The sequence below is a fragment of the Ascaphus truei genome, chromosome 2, assembly GCF_040206685.1.
Source record: "Ascaphus truei isolate aAscTru1 chromosome 2, aAscTru1.hap1, whole genome shotgun sequence".
NCBI lineage: Eukaryota > Metazoa > Chordata > Amphibia > Anura > Ascaphidae > Ascaphus > Ascaphus truei.
In genome coordinates, this window is record NC_134484.1 from 165,221,240 (window position 1) to 165,238,838 (window position 17,599).

General features: G+C 37.3%; 1 protein-coding gene across 5 annotated transcripts in view; it reads right to left on the reverse strand.

The window, feature by feature from the left end:
- Positions 1-8,601: 8,601 nt before the first annotated feature.
- The window catches only part of MBP (myelin basic protein), a 202,302-nt gene continuing 193,304 nt past the window's right edge, over positions 8,602-17,599 (reverse strand). For all 5 annotated transcript variants that reach the window (XM_075585511.1, XM_075585509.1, XM_075585510.1 and 2 more), the window contains 2 exons: positions 16,798-16,929; positions 8,602-10,195 (listed from right to left, as the gene is read on the reverse strand). In XM_075585511.1, coding sequence (XP_075441626.1) covers positions 10,151-10,195; positions 16,798-16,929 — 177 coding nt within the window. In that variant the 3' untranslated portion in view covers positions 8,602-10,150. The remainder of the gene's footprint in view (positions 10,196-16,797; positions 16,930-17,599) is intronic.

Genomic DNA, 17,599 nt, shown 5'->3' on the forward strand with positions numbered 1-17,599 from the left:
GAGTGATAATAGTACACAGTGATGACACGTTGAGGGTGACCCAAATAAAATTGGGAGACCAGGGGAAGTGTTGAAATAAGGATAATAAATGTGAAGTATCTAAACGATATGAAGGGAGTGTGGAAACCAGTGGCTGTAAGTAGTGATCAATGTAAGTAGATAAGTGTTCACCCAGTGACCCAATGCTGGGAACAATAGGACGTCCAGGTGGTGAGTGTAAAGATTTATGAATTTTAGGTAAGTGGTGAAAAATTGCTGTGATGGGATGTGCACAATGCATATAATCAGACTCTTTAGTGGAAAGAACCTGAAGAATCTTTCCCTCCTCCAAAAGGTCATCCAACTCATGCAAAAAGGTATTAGTAGGATCTGTCTGTAAGCGTACATATGTGAGTTGGTCACTCAATAGTTTATGTGCTTCATCAAAATAGTAAGAATGGTCTAAAACAACAATGGCACTGCCTTTATCAGCTTTCTTTATTATGATGCTGTTGTTGTTTTTTTAAGGATGTAATAGCATCTTGTAAGGCAGGTTTCAAATTGTCATGATGTTTGATCTTTGTAGTAAACTGAATTCCCTTAGATAGAAGCAATAGGTCTCTACTGCCTGCTGGAAAAGATCAATGGCACCACCTCTGGGAAAGCCTGGGATGAATTTAGATTTATTTTGTAAACCTGAGGGCTTCCTTCCCAGAAATGATGCAAATGTCAAATCCGTTGGTTCGTGAGATTCTTCAGAAAGTTCCACCATGTCTCTAAAGAAACAATGATCTTGAAAAGTTAAGCTGTCCGAAATATCAAATATAGGTATTGTGTTTTCATTAGTCCTAAATGATGATTCTTGAGCTGATTGTGTAGAGACATCTATTGATGAGTGTCTGTCTTGGAAAAATCTCTTGAGTGATAGTTTTCGTATAAAATAATATAAATCTACAGTAGTTGTAAATAAATTGAAATTTTTATCTGGAGCAAAAGTGAGACCTAGATCTAATACTTGTAATTCTGCTGATGTCAGTTGATGTTTAGAAATATTGATTACATTTGTTTGGTCTATTTTTATTGTTTCCTTCTCTTTGGGGGATTTTTATTTGGATCTGTGTCCTTTGCGTCTCCGTGTTTTGATGGTGCATGTGTTCTTGATGTGGGATTTTGAGAAAAATAAGATCTACTCGATGGTGGTGCCTCATCAGCTGATGAGGTTAGTGAGTCACCTTCTGATAAGGAAACACTGTCAGGCTTATGCAGAGACGTTAGAGAATGGAAATAGCGCCATCTTTTGGCAAAAATATGCATCAGAGAAGCTTGTCCTTCCGAGAACATGGCGAGATTCACAAAATCCGCCACAACAGGTTTCGTTACTTTAAAATTCGCCAAACACGTGGCGAGAACATTAAATTCGCCATGTTTAGATAGGGTGGTATGCCAGTAGCATCGATGCGCTTGGACGCGCCATTCTGCCCCATAATATGGCGAGTTCCATGTCGCCAGCAAAACTTGGCAATTTGCTGCAGTTCGCCGCCGTTACAATACATCGGTGAAATTACATAGACATTGATATGCTAAAGGGATACGGTGCTAACGGCACAGACTGAAAATCAAGCCGCTGAAAACCACTCTTTACAGTGCAAGGGGTACATGCAGATGTGTAAAGAGAGCACCAAATACTGATATTTCTCTTAATCCAACACAGAACAGACACAACACTGCAAGTTTGCGACAGGGTTACTCGAATATGTCAAGGGGATATGGTTAAATGTGGAGGTACAGAAACGCAGGGCGCGCAAAACGAGTGTTCAATATTGCTGAGGTAAATGCAAAACTGTCAGTCAAACACTCCTGCTCTCGCGAGAGGCGCGCGATACTGGTCACACGTCAGAATTGCATAGAGGAAAATTGGCTGTACAGCTCGCGCCACGGCATGGCGAGTTTAACGCGAATGGAAACTCGCCAGCACTATCAACATGTCTACAAAAAGGTAACGCCGTTTCCTGCATCCGCCCATATTTAACGCCAATTCTGTGGCTATTTTATTGCCGTTTTCCCTTTCACTAACATTGATCTCTGCATAAGCCCCTGTGTGTAACAATCACTCTCTGTAGAATCCGAATCAGAGGTTCTACTACCATGTTTTTTTGATTTATGTGTTTTCTTTAGAATAGATTTCGGAGATTTTTTAGATCTTGATGCATTGGAATTGCCTGATGTAGATTTAGTGAATTGTGGTTTTTGCCAGATTGAGTACATAATCTTGTTTATCTCGCTCATACTTCGTTTGTTTTGTTTGCATAATGTTGTTCTCAAATTTTTTGATATTTATTGATAATTTGTCATCTACTGTAGTTCTTAAAATTGATCAATATGGAGAAAATTATGTAGTTTGTTTTGTAACTCTTTGACTGTCTTTTCTGCTTGTAATTTTTCTTTTTGTCTATGCTGAATAATTAAGTCAATTAACTTAAATGAACAATGGTCTAAAATAGATCTCCATTCTTTCTCAAATTGCTTATCATCAAAGCCAAAAGTGGGTGCTTTTGTCATCCTATGTCCCCTTGGGATCCTTTTGCTTTGCTGATAATTTTCTAAGGTGGTAATTTCCCACCATATTTTTAGATCTTTAGCTATGCATTTTTCTAAACGAAAGAAATGTTTCTGTAGATCTTGAGCATTTTCACATAGGAGATTAGAATCATTGTCAAAAATAGAATTGGCTTTCTTGTGTCTTGCTGATATATCAAAGCAGTTGAAGGCAAAGTGTGTGTCATCTTGTGCAAGCTCTGCATCAGCTGAGATTTCAATTGAAGTGTCCATATTGAATACAACAGGTATAGCAAAAAATGTATGTGAACAAACAGTCTCTCAAAAACAGGAGAGGAAGGAAGCAAACAATTGTGATGTGTTGAAAAAAAGTTTTGTTTGTAATAACAACAGAATGTATCTGCTAAAAAAATAATAACATTGAAAGAAAAACTGATAAAAATGTGTATACCTGGTGAGTTGTACAAAAAACAGTTGAAAAAAATATATGTCCATTTAACTGTTTGAGTGCTGGTTATCTGAGCAGGCAAATGGCAAGTAGGTACATGTGTAACAGATGGGCCATTACTAAGCTCTAAGATTCACCTTGAACCATAATAAGTTCCATAAATATTCATAAAGTCAAATTGTAGTCTCAGCAACAGCTGTAATTTGCAGGTGTAAGGCTCTTGTTGCCTCTTTCCTCCCTGAATCCCCACAACCCTGCCAGGAGCGCTACTAGTTCTTTTTGATGAGTATTATACTATCCCTTTAGTTTATGCATAGTTCATAGGCGTGCTACTAAATATTGGATTTGAGTGATTGTGTTAAATACATTTTTCATATCTTTGTATGTTTGAGTGCTCATTTGCAATACTTTCTTTCTTGTGTTTATAACCCATGGACCCCCACCCGGTCGCAGATTGGACCCCCTAAGGTGTTCTATGGTCTGGCTACATGTCTCTGTGTGGTACATACCTGCTGGCAACAGGAGGGCCAGAGTCTTCCGCGATGACATGTGGGACAACAGGACAGGTTACTGGGGTGGATGCCTTCGTTCTCCTTCAATGGTGCAGCGCCTCCATCTGTAGTAAGCCCCAGGGGTGCGGGGTGGAATCCCTACCACAGAAATCACCCTCCCAGGGATGAGATTCCAGTCTCACACAAGGTTCTCTTTAAAGGCTGTTCTCCTTAGTGATGGTCCCTGCCTCCACTCTGGACCCAAGGGCCATCCAGAGTGGAGCTAGCTCTTCCCTCACCCCCTATGCAGGGTGAGAGGTATTTGGTCCACCTCACTATATCCTATCAGCTCTACTCATGAGCTGGTGAAAATATAAGTGCAATATAGCGCTCGTGCAAACAATAATACAATGATAAAACAATGATAAAGAACCTGTGATACAAAGTTCAATGAAGGTAGTCCTGGAGCTGCCCAAAAGGTTGATCTGGTATCTCCCAACCAGATGTAGGATTTGTGGAAGGAAAACCTCCTGTGGCGCTGAGGTGTGATTTGGAATAGGATCTTGGATAAAAGTTCTTAACGTGGATGAAGGTGAATAGGACATGCGCAATGGTTTTGGGGTCTTTACATCAGGTAACACCGCTCGCCGTGGGATGAAAATGGCCAGTTATTGCGGGAGGATCGCCTTCAATACTCGTAGTCTCCTTGCTGCCAGAGTCTGGTCGATCGGCCCCACTGCTGACGTCACCACCTGGATCACACTGCTACGGTGTCCCTGAGATGCCAAAAAACCTCCAACGCGTTTCGAAACTTCTATTAGTGACGAAGAAACCCACTATTAGGAGTTTCGAAACACGTTGGAAGTGTTTGCACTTTGCTACCAGTTCAGTGTATATGGGGTTCTTCATTGTGTATAGAATTACAGTGTTTATGACTCCAAAAGCCCTTTACTTATATTAGTGAGGGCTCCGGGCACAAGTCGTTGTCTTAATACACCTTGGCAGATAATACCTACCTGCCAATCTGTCGGACTCGCAGCTCTGGATACATATAGACAAACATAGCTAGGGTATATATGGATTATGTCTGAGATGAACAGACAGTTCACATCCTGAGCTACCTGTATACTCTATTACTGCATGTGTTTGTTATACCGTATATGATTCAAATAGTCCTCCAGCTATATCAGTGAGGGCTCTGGGCACAAGTCGTTGTCATAACACAACTTGGCAGATATTATTTACCTGCCAATCTGTCAGACTCGCAGCACTGGATATACACAGATTTAAACAGCTAGTGTATATATGGATTATGGTTTGAGCTGATCAAGCGGTTCACATTTTGAGTCACCTGTATATCCTATTGCTGTATGTGTACATGTTACACATTATATCCCACCATTTGAGGATATCAGCTTACCCGATAACTGAACTGTGTATACTTACCTGCAATATTGAAGTGTATATAGAGAGCCTATTATTGAATAGGACTGTATATCCTTTACCCCTCACCTCCATTTTATTTTAATTCGCTAATCACATAGGATTATTCCACATAGAGGACCATTTATTTTATTTGAGGATTTCTCCAATTAAAATTGTTTTTTTAACCCATTTCACATTACACATCAACTATAAGACCTAGTGTCTCCATCAGGTCCATAATTATCATTAGTATAACCATCATCAGTATCACAAGCCGCTGAGTGCTCTCATCATAGGGGTTCTTCATCTCTGTGTTGTTGTTCAACTTACACCATGGCATGGAGCAGAGAAAAAAAAAAGATAAGTAGAGATAGAGGCCGAAGAAATAAAACAGAAAATCAAGTCCCTGTTGTGGATCAGAGCTGAAGACATACCTTTAATTGTTAAGACGCACCCAGTACTGAATCACTCTGTTAGATTGTGGGAGACACTTATATTTAAATATAAATCAAGAATCAGGGAGACAAACATTACTCCTATGCTTGTGAATTTGGCCTTCGAACTAGGTATGAGTACACAAGATTTTTCTTAGTGGGAACAAAATAACAAGAAAACCTACTGTTTTTTTTTTTTTTTACAAGATCCGAACATTTGAAGAAATAAAAATTAAGTACAAACCTCAAAATAGAGAAACATACAGATACCTTCAGATGAGACATTTTTGTTTCCTCCTGTTTGAGAGACAAACCAAGCTCCTCTCACACCGGTTTTGAGCACATATGCAACAGTGACCCATATACAAAAGGTCTGATAATACTGTATCAAGCCTTCTTGTCAACAGAACAGGACAACAAGTTAATATATAGGAGACTGGGAGGAGGAGCTGGGAGAAGTCCTGGAATAAGAGGATTGGGGAGGGATTTGGGAATCCTTTAAGGAAGGTATCTCTGAGCACATTAATTAAGGAAAACAGCAATAAGTAACTCTTTCGTTGGTACAATACACCAGAAAGACTGTGCTTGAGAGGATGCGGAGAGACAGGACCTATGCTGCATACCTGGTGGGAATGTAAGGAAATAAAAAGATCTTTGGACTCAAATCTACAGTATTATAAAACAGAATGCTAAGACTACACCTTACACAGAACCCCTGGACAGCATTATTAAACAGACCTATCCCAGAAATATCCAAATCCCAAAGTAAACTCATCACACTTATTTTTGGCCAGAAGATGTAGAGTAGCAGCCAATAGGAAACAGTCGGCCCCAGAACAATACTCAATATCAAATAAAATGTGGAAAATAATGCAAATGGAAAAATTACAGCATTTTTACGTGATAGAATGTATACATTTACTGCAAATTGGGACCCATGGGCTAACCTATACCCACAACCACAAGCGATAATACTGTAGATGTTATGACAATTTGACAATGGATATGCAAGAAATTGTAACTGTCACAAATGATTATGTACTGTACTACAAAAGATGGATGTAACTGATCCCCAAATTCTTGTCAACCCTTCCCCAACACCCCAGTTTTCCTTTCTGTACAACCTCCCCTAAAATGTTTGTGATCAATAAAAAAATAAGTGGAAAAAAAGATTCATACTTGATCATACCATTTTGTGTATTGTTACTTTCTCTTATTAGTTTTGTATCTCCATTTTAATCTGGAAATCTTAAATTAGATTCTGGAATCCATGTTCGTCCTGTTGCAGTGGAGAAAAATAAAGTACTTTAATAATAAATAGGTGATACCTTGTCAACAGAATATATCTTTAATGACTTATGACAACCACTTCTCATCACCCTGTTCTTGGCATGCAGTACCTGCCCTAGCTCTTGCCAATATATCCCTAAGCGCAAACTTTTGTCATTGAAGGAAATGCTTTTGAAGATAACTCCAGAGGACATCTCCTATTAGTTTTGTGTCCCCCTAGAAATTCAGGCAAGCCATCTCCACCTTTCCTCCTAGATACCCACCTCTATCATGGACATTGTATCTCCCTCTGGGATGGTTATATTGACTTTTTCTAAATACTAGCACCCAGGTGTTTGGAATAACCTTTCCTTCAGTAAGAAGCTGCCATTAGACCTACTACAATACGAGCCTGCTGCAGTATACACTAAAGCGCTTTATGTATTAACGTTGTCAATTATTTATTAAGTAGTTTGAACCTTTATTTATTTTCTCCAAGTGCCTACCCACTGCAGACGTGATTGTTCTCTTTCCTTCCCATGTCCCGATAACAGTATATCTGCAGACGCTATGTGGTATCACCCGATTAATGATTAACCCAGCAGCAGTGCTATGTCTCCCTTTTAATATCGTTCCACACTACAGCTGATTTCACTGTTCTGTTATATAATTTTACCTAATTTACAACTATCAATTTACGTGTACCTGTTACCCACAAACTACCCCTTGCCTTATTTTTTGGGATCCCTGTGCAGACACTGCCACTTCTGATTCATAACTAGGTAACAGTCCTACCATCTCCCCCATGACTACATATCTCTAATCATGAGTTATCAATTGGTTATAAACTCTTACTTATTGGTGTCAATGAATAAACTCAGCACCATATCCGCTTCTCAACTCTCTATGACCCTATAACAGAGATATCCATATATGCAGGGCCGCCGTCAGGAAGGGAGCACCTGAACAACGTTACCGGGCCTGGCTGGCCCTACCAGATGTTGCATCCGACTGGAAATCATGTCCAACCTCAACTATCAATCGCTGGGTTGGGCCTCTACGTCAGACAGGAAACTTGTTGACAGGTAAAGCCCCATACAACTTAACAACATGTAGGGCCTGCTTACACCCTCTCCCCACTCCAACTCCCCCATACCTCCTCACCCCTGGTCAACAGCCCAGGTCCAGGTCAAGACTGTAGTCTTGGGCCCCGGGAGAGCTGTCAGGAGCCCTGCATATATCTCGCAGATCCTGAAGTGAATCCTGTAAATTAGTGGATTTTTATCATTGCACAGCACAGGTTACTCTGTAATTTACCTTGGCCTATTTTACTGTATTACTGCATGTTTTCCCCTCCCCACTGTAACTTTTTAACATACATTTCCACCATCTTATGATTTGTTGCATACTCCCATTTGATCCATTTTGTTTCCAAATGTTATACTTTATCGTCAGAATGCGCATCCATTCTCAATGTATTCATGTATCCTTTGTAACATAAATACGTTACAATTTCCACCTTGAGCTTGCTTATCATTTTTCTGTTTCCTAGTTTCATGTCGCCGTTTATAGATTATCTCTTGTATGTCTGTTACCTAGTTACTAGTACACAACTAGTTGTGTGTGGCCATTCGCACCAAATTTCTTTCTTTTCATGTTTTTTTTCTCTCTCAGCTTTTTATGGGGGGTATTTAGGGAACTGAGTGTTCACTCAGTCCCACCCAAAGGTCCCACCCAAGTGTGCACCGAAATGTTTAAAGCCCCTTTTGGATCCTTAGCAAGATCTCAATGTTGAATACATCTACAATGTGCCCTATTCGTACTGTATATAGGTATAGCATCTCACTGTTAATAAAATAATATAAACACATAATATAAACACGTCAGTGTACTGGCAAGGCTTTGGCACTTTTCAAATGCATGTATGTTTTCTTGAACAGAATCTTTTGTCAGCATATCACACACACATGATCCAGACAAAGATGGGCAAACACAGATCTTACATTATAAGAAGATTACTTTATTTCAATAACTTTAATGACACCATACAATGAAAATTGATCACTATTTCTGTTGGGTCAAGCTACCTATAGAAAATTTCATGGCCACAATCATGATGTAATGATCTGGAGTCTCATCTACTAGATGCCTTTTATTTAAGCTGTATACGTCTGTGTTTTTATGCTCTTATCATTGCTTGCAGTATGTTAGTAGGCATTGGTTTTATCATTTAAAAATACATAGTACACATCAGATATTAAAAAGAACTAGTTGGCATTAACATTAACTAAAATATTTAATAATGCGCTAATGTTTTTTTTAATGGCAACATGAATATATTTCTTAAAGTCAAGCATGCTACAAAAATAGTTGTAAAAACAAAATACAAATTAAATAAGTCATGATCATATACATGTTGTTTATTAATAATAATAATAAAAATAAAATAAAAAAACCAGTGCAATTCAGAAGAGCCATTTGGTGCATTTATAATTTTCAGTGCCCTTAATATTGACATTTTTGATTACCGATAAACAGTTAACTGTCTAATTCTAATTAATTAGTCAATATATTTCCGAGGCAGCAATACTATACTAGTTAAATAATTTCCAAAGGTTACCGATTACTTGCTTTTTTTTTTGCCATACTTATGTGCTTCAAGAAAATAGAATAGCTTCAAATGTGAGTTGCGGAAAACTTCATCAGTTCTTTGTAAAGATTTGCAGTTGGAACTCTAGCTGTGTGGAGTATCAAGGTGTGTACCTGAAAGTATATGCAGGTCTCCTGACTTCCTCAAATACCCAATCTCTCACTATTTCTCTCCTCCCATAATCTGGTTAGGACAGAGCTTTAATTCCAGGTCTTCTATCGCTGTTTGCCAGTCCTGCACCAGAAATATACTAGCTCTCCTGTGCCCCTCCTCACATACCTTGAAATCCCATTTGCCTAATAGCCCTCTCCCAACTGCTGCCTCTACCCTTGTATGAAAGAAAAACATGCATGTGAGAGAGGGTGTATGTTATCAAAACTAAAATGTAAAAAGCGCTGTATACTGTATAAACCCAGAGCAGAATCTGAATATGAGGTGCCTGCCACAACTATGGTGAAAATGAAAGAAATTAAAATCAAGCTTGTTTGCAACTCAAGGCTTCCTAAATCTCTAACAAGTATGGTGGTTATCCTAATTTATTTTAAGAGCTTTAGTGCTGGACAGACCTGCAATGCATTGCAAAGCCATACATTGTAGGCCGCTGCAGTACTGAAGAGGTTATTTAAGTTTATAAGGATATGTAATTAAAAGCAATAGGCCCTACCCAACAAAGGCAACAGGAACTACCACCCAGTTTGTCCTTCCCTTCTACCCACTCATTTGTGACTGCCAACACAATTTGGTGCAACCTAACTGCATGCACAACTCGACATTAAGCAAGAGATTGTTTTTTTTATCTATATCGTTATTATAAAGAGTAGTAGTCGTATTATTCTTTTTAACGGCACTTCAGGTTATTAAGCCGAGTACTTCATATGTGGAAGACATCTTGGCAACTTCAGCGCCTAGCGATGGGGGAAGAAGATCTGCTGTCTCTTCCTCCCTGCAAAAAGAGAATTAAGCGTGTGAGAGCTAATTAGAAGAAAATGCAGAGTTTAAATAACCATGAAGATTGCAGAAAAATAACTGAATAATAAAAATTAATTTTGATTTTACTAAATCTTTCTTCTGGGTACAATAAGAAATACCACAACATACCAAAATGTAGCTGCATACATCATAATTGTAGATAAAAATTAATACAAATATATTAGATCACGTTTAAAAAAAACAAAAAAAAAACAATACATTATTATTATGCATTTATTAGTGTACACTATACCTGTATGTGCCACTTCACAATGGGTACATAACAAAATAATAAATGACATAATCATACACGCATCAGGATTAGGTATCACAGAGTCTGAAGCTAGCAGAAGAAATAACATTGTTCTGAGGTATATTGTTAGAAATTAATGGCGAGAGAAACCAATATTGTAAGACTCCCATCCTAAATTTAAGTCACATTTGACATTTGAATAAACTAGTTCTCTGGATAGTGTCCCTTATCTTTTGTTCTCTTTGGATTTTAGTATAGTCACTTGGATTTTATGGGGATGATGGATCATACATGCTTGAATATTGGCAAAAATGATTGATGTGGCATGCATTTAAAATGCTCTTTAAACCTGCTGTACTTATTCTTAATCTTCGTCATTTAGCGAGGCACTTGAACTTTTCTTACCTGAAACTGAGCTACTGCAGTTGAAGTTTTAAGGTTAACATTTATGCAATGCTGCATTATTTACTACTCTGCCACAGAAATCAGCAACGCATTGCAGTCAATGGAAGGATTATTATTATTATTATTATGAAAATGATGTGACATTAACGGAAAAGTGGTTTTTTTTGTTTGTTTGTTTTTTAATATCATGGATATCAGAAATTGCATTTTTCGGAAAGACACAAGATGACTCAGAAGAATAGATCTGTATCCAGGCTCTAGAACAGGACACGTTTTATTAATATTATGGAAGTGAAAAAAAAAAAAAAAAAAGATAGTGTGTACACTTACTGCCCAACATGTACAAGCTTGAACAATGAGAGTTGGGAAGAAAATTAGGGAAATCTCTCAATCTTGTATTGGTAGGATAAGAGCTCATCAATGTGAAAGTATTAAATAAAAAAAAGTGGTGAGCTTGCATTCCAAATATCACTGAGTCTCTCTTGAGAGATATGGAGAGATTGATTCAATAGAAGAGGTCTGGGATATTTGAATTGACGCCACTGAAGAAAATTGCTCTTGTAATAATATGTTCATGTTCCAGGCTCTTTGTTAATAAAGCTTCCATCTTCAACAATGCAGTAAAGTGTATGTTAACTTTCCATTCAAATCATGGTCAATGACTGAGTGAAGGGAGCTACATTTTGGGTATTTCTGTAATGGGTATTAAGCTAAAGCCATTAAAAAAAAAACCTGTACAATGTTGTAGGGGCTGGAGGGGAACACGGTAGGAATTAAAAGCTGTAGCTGAATCACTTGCCAAACCAAGCTTTAAACAATACATTTTCCCAGATGGGACTATTGGCAAATACAACTTGTACTGACGTTACTAGAACTAATCAGCAAGCAGAGTGCGGCTCAATCGTTTCACCAATTGTTTTTCTATTGGGAATCATGTCCCAAGTAGGTTCCTCAGTTAAGCAATGGTTTGGCTTCATGGAGGAAAATGCCATGGAAAATTATTTTGTATTAGTATAATTTACTTATTCACTTACAATTAGTTATAAGATGCCTGCATATTCTACGGCATAGAGCAATGGAAAGACAATAACGATGTGGTTCTTTGCACACACAGATACACTGGCACAGTAGATATTTTTTAAATGTAGGGGAAGGATACAAATACATAGTAGTGGGGATTGGAAATTAGGGAAGATGTGGTGTATCTCCCTTCCACTGTTACTCTGCAAAGCTCTATCCAGCCTGGACACTACATTACCTATATTCATACACTGCTAACAAAATGTATCATTTCCATCATATACAGTACAATGCAGCTCTAAAACTACATACTAGAGGCCATGTATCAAATCTGGTGCAACTCTAGAGCGTAATAAAGGGCACTAGGTGCAATATCAGAGAAATCCAACTGAAAGACAGAGTTTTTGATAACATAATATTTATCTTTTAAATAGATTTGAGTGCTAGCCTGATACTGCTCATCCATGATTAAACAACCCAGAATGCAATACCAAATGTGAGGGTCTGTTGATCAAAGGCTCCTGAATACAAACAGAGAGTAATACTGCCCTGTGTTTATCACAGACATTTGTTTATTCTTTTCCCCTTGGGATTGTTTAGTGAACCCACTTTTTGCCTCAGTTTTGTATACATGTGACTTTGATTAATGACATTTATGTTGCAACCATTCACTCTGCACTCAATAGACGTCAAAAGATTTTGATGTAGAACAAATCTAATTATGCACACAAATGTTTACAACCATCATAATAATGAGAAGTCCTCTACTAGATTGTAGACCCTCCTTTTAGCTTTCCTGCTGACAAAGAAACCTACAATCATTTGCTCTCCTACATAATGATCTGCAAGTCTTCTGTCATCAGAGTTAATAAGCCTTTTTATGCCTTTTAAGTCCATTTTAGCCGCAGTTTTCCAGAGGGCTGCCTGTAAATCTATAGACTGTTCTAGAATTAAAAAAATGTACATATTGTATAGTATTTTATATATAAAAATATATGTTTTAGAGGTGTAATCACAAATGCATTTTTAATGTGACCTTGTAATGAAATAACTTTATAATGAGTCCTACATTTTCATGTATGTATTAATACAGAGATTTTGGCTAGTAATTCATTTTTTAGAGGTAGAAAAAGGAAATAATTTTTCATAAGAAACAATACTTTTGATTTAATGTGTATACGTTCTAAGGAGAAAGTATAAACAAAAATCTAAAAAATATGTTACCAAATATTATTGTTTACAGTAGATTTTCTTACATTCCTGTGTCTTTCCCAAAACCTTTACTGAAAAGATTGCAATTTTCCCTTGAACAGTAAAATAAGCAAATGTCAAATTATTATTCATAGAGCTCCAAAATGTAAAATGTTACTCCCTACTTATCAGCTTTACTTTTACATTGGGCACTGGATTATTGCAGACATTCAAAGCATTTTGTGCATGTGTTTTCCAAATGTCCCGTATGTGGCTTGTCAAGCCCCAAAGCACAGAGGCCTGTGTGTTATTGCCAAGAGCTACCAACAGAGGATTTCAGGACACCTGATTCAATTGGACAAACATACTTTCAACACATTGCCAAATGCAGAACTTTGATATAATGAACGGCACTGGTTTCACATAAAAAACAAAAATCATGAACTTAGATAAAAGGTAAAAAAAAAAAAAAATACACAATTTGTACCATCATATTTGATATATACTGTATTTATCACCTTGGAAATGCTAATTCCTTAACCAAGGATCAACAAACCACTTACATCGTATGCTTTTTGTCTTCACTGAATACTGATAATGTGCCCTTTGCAGTGGCAGAGCAGTTTGCTTAGGACTTATTATACATGCCTATTTTTATGTGAAACATTGTAGGCAGCTCACTAGAATGCAAATTGGCTGTGGAACAAACACTTAGCACTACAAAGCATACAATATCCTTGGAGACAAAATGTTCTATTTTTAAGGTGAAAAATAAGATCAAGAGCATACTAAAAGAAGCTACATGTGCTCTTACATCAACATCCACAAGACCCCCAACTTTAAGCACTTTAACTGTCACTCTAAGACTTAGCCTAAAAACCATTCATTCCTGTTGGGTATTTTTGCCTTTTTATTTCAATTGCCCAATGGCCCAAGTGTCTTGAGATGCTAACTTAAAAGCAATCATTAATGTTATCAGTAATATGGAAAATGTATTTGCTAATTGGATGAGGAGACAAAATCCTGCTGAAACCAATCTATAGTAGTTATGGCAGAATAAGCACAGAAACTACCATTAAATAGTTATAGTTTAGAGTCCTAAGATACATCTTAACATAAACTAGATATCTACCTGTTCTAGTAGAATCTGACTGACTTCCTCAAATGTTAGCTCTGTTATTATACCGATAGTGTTTCTCTACATGCTCGTTCTCTCTTTTGATAAGGTCTGTAAAATATGTATTTTTCCTATTTACAAATGGCACTGTCACATCAGCACCCAACTCCGTAAATAACATTTTATATTACTATTATGGATTTATAAAAATATGTTTTTGTAAAGTCCGCACAGCAGACCCGGTGAATAAGCAGTTCTTTGCATGCACGTTTTTTCAGACTATAAAACTAGCGAAGTTATTATTTTTCAGCAGGATTTTTTTTTTTTTGTGCAAGTAACATACAATTTTACAGAAGAACAGCAGGCCTAAATACTAACCTGTAGCAGTGTGAAATAACAATATAAAAAGAATAACAGCCATCATCATCACTGCATGTATTCAATAAGCGCAAGCAGAAACACATTAAAAGGAAAAACATCTTCACAACTTTAGCAGACCGTCATGAGAATACTAAAGTACTGGCTTATCTTCTACTTTGGACATGTTATGTAGCCATATTAGACACCATGAATTACTTTAAGTATATGGTGCACAGGTAGATTCAAACTAGCTCAACTTTGTGGACCAATCATAAAGATTTGCGTGATACCTAGCTGGGCAATTGTATTATTTACAATGGAGATTAGTTCCAAGGAAACTGTGAGATTGAATACCCTGCTGATTCTCCTTTAAATCAAGACACATACTATATTTCTTATTGCCAACCCCTTTGAGTAGAAAATACAAAAAGAAGGTAGGGTCATCACACAGCTTGTGGATTCTAATTGGTGCCTGAATTTTGCTGTAACTAAATGGAATTACTGTTTACAATGAGCGGAGAGGAATACAACTTGTTTTACTTTCGTTCAAATTGTGTACTGTTGATTTTTGTGTTCTAATCATTTGGTGAAGCCCTTTGAAGTACTGTACATTGTTCTTTAGGTACAATTGTATTAAACCACCATCTATAAAAATTAAAGTTTTTATGCTAATAATAATAAAAATCCACCGGACACTATGTTTGAGTGCATAGAACATTATGTTTTGGTGGAAATTTGGGGGAAAGGGAGAGATACAGATACCTACAGCTATAATATCAGTTAACTCCTATTGACATTCCTTGAATCACAGTATGGTACACTTGAGGCAGCAAAGTTGGAGCAAAGTGACATGGTACATTGATGTAAGTTTTGCATTATTCATAAACCACATCAATCTTTAAAAAATATATTGACTTGTGTACAGGCATACCCCATATTAACGTACGCAATGGGACCGGAGCATGAATGTAAAGCGAAAATGTACTTAAAGTGAAGCACTGCCTTTTTTCTACTTATCGATGCATGTAATGTACTGCAGTCGTCATATACGTGCATAACTGATGTAAATAACGCATTTGTAACAGGCTCTATAGTCTCCCCGCTTGCGCACAGCTTCGGTACAGGTAGGGAGTCGGTATTGCTGTTCAGGACGTGTTGACAGGCGCATGCGTGAGCTGCCGTTTGCCTATTGGGCGATATGTATTTACTCGCGAGTGTACTTAAAGTGAGTGTCCTTAAACCGGGGTATGCCTGTATAGTGATTAAACCACACAGAAAATTAAAAGCGCAGCAGACCATGTGTAAACCCTGTAGGGAAAGTATTTAATATTCCTTTCTAACCCTCTCTACAACCCCATTATTGCGTTAAGACTATCCAGAAAATGTAGGCTTTCATTTAGCTTGTGATCCATGTAACACAATTCCAAGTCCACTGAGGAGGACATTTCAACTTTAAAATGATTGGTCGTTATGCTGTTTGGACAGAATGTTAGTACTTGCAATTGCCATCAATATTTATGAAACATTGAACATCCTGTTGTGTTCCTCTAGATGCTTTATTTTAATGGCCCACTAGGACTGCATCATGTAATTGTAGCTCCTATCCATAATTTATACATATTGTGTTGTGTTGTGTTTTTGGAGTGCAAACAAACTCTCGACTTAAAAAAATATATATATGAATTTAGGCATTTAACTAAAAAGCAAACAGCTGAAAAACTAGAGTAAAGAATACTGTTTTATTTGCACACAAATAATGCTCTATAAAAAAACAAATGCTAAAAGAGTTTAAAAAAAATATCACTATCATTTCATAGATATTGCTACTCACCTGCTAGGACTCAGAAAGAAAATATTTGTGGTAACCCAACATGGCATAATAGTGTTTCGTTTGCCTTCCTCCATAATACCTCCTACTTAGGATATGCTTTTGTTTTGTTAATGGCAATCTTTTATTAACCCAATGCATACAATACAAGGTGTTGATAGTATCACTGCTACTACTGCGAATACATTACTACTAATATATAAAATATATGAATAATAATAATGACAATAATATTAGAAACAACCTTAATAATAACCCCTGAAAATTGAGAGGCATTTGTTGTCCTAGAGCCTGAAGTATTGGCTTCCCTTGCTTATTACTAGAATCGTCAATGTGTTTTGTGCCTTCAATACTCAACAACAAAATCTCATCCCACTGCAAACTGTAAAATCAGAACATTACCAGATTAAAGATCTTGGACAGAGTTCCCTGGCCATCTCTGTGCGCATCCTTGTATCCCTTATGAGAAGATTTGTGGTGCTCAAAGTATCTGGCACCAGATCCTCCATAGCATGGCTTCTGCCCTTCAGCTCCCTACATGGGGTCAAGCAGACATGTTAGGAGCCTCACATATGCAGATCAGTGGGATATGCAGGAACCACAGGACATACTGAAATATTTATGATAAAATAAAGACAACAACAATGATTTATACTGCTGTTCTGAGCCTGTGAACACGCAAAGGTAGATTAGATGCTGCAAACATTAAAAAAAAATTAAAAAATCAATCAGTGAAGCAAACCTGTCCCGAAAGAAAAATCTGAAATGAAAAAAACAATTGTATCTCTCTTTGCACTTTGAACCTGTCACTGTCTTCCTCTCGTGATATCCTTATCCTCGCTCTGTAACGTGGAACATATCAAGAAACGCAGTGTGCCTCAGAGCTGGAAGGGCTTGTAATGTAGAAAAAAAAAAAGATAATTTTAACATGGAAATCTTCTAAACTCGCACTGCAATGGAACATAAGATTTTCAGTACATTTTGGCTTATGCTTTCCACATTGCACTTTGGGTAAAACTGGCTTAATGCCATATTGTTTGAAGCTAACGCAAGTCAGTGCTAATTTAACAAGGTGTGAAGCCTATGCTAATTAGATAACTAACAGCCTTTGTTTTTTCGCATATAATTGGCTTTGTGGATTCACGCGAAGCTCAGGAAACATAACATCCGATAACAAAACGTTAGGAGCCCTTAGTTACCGGAG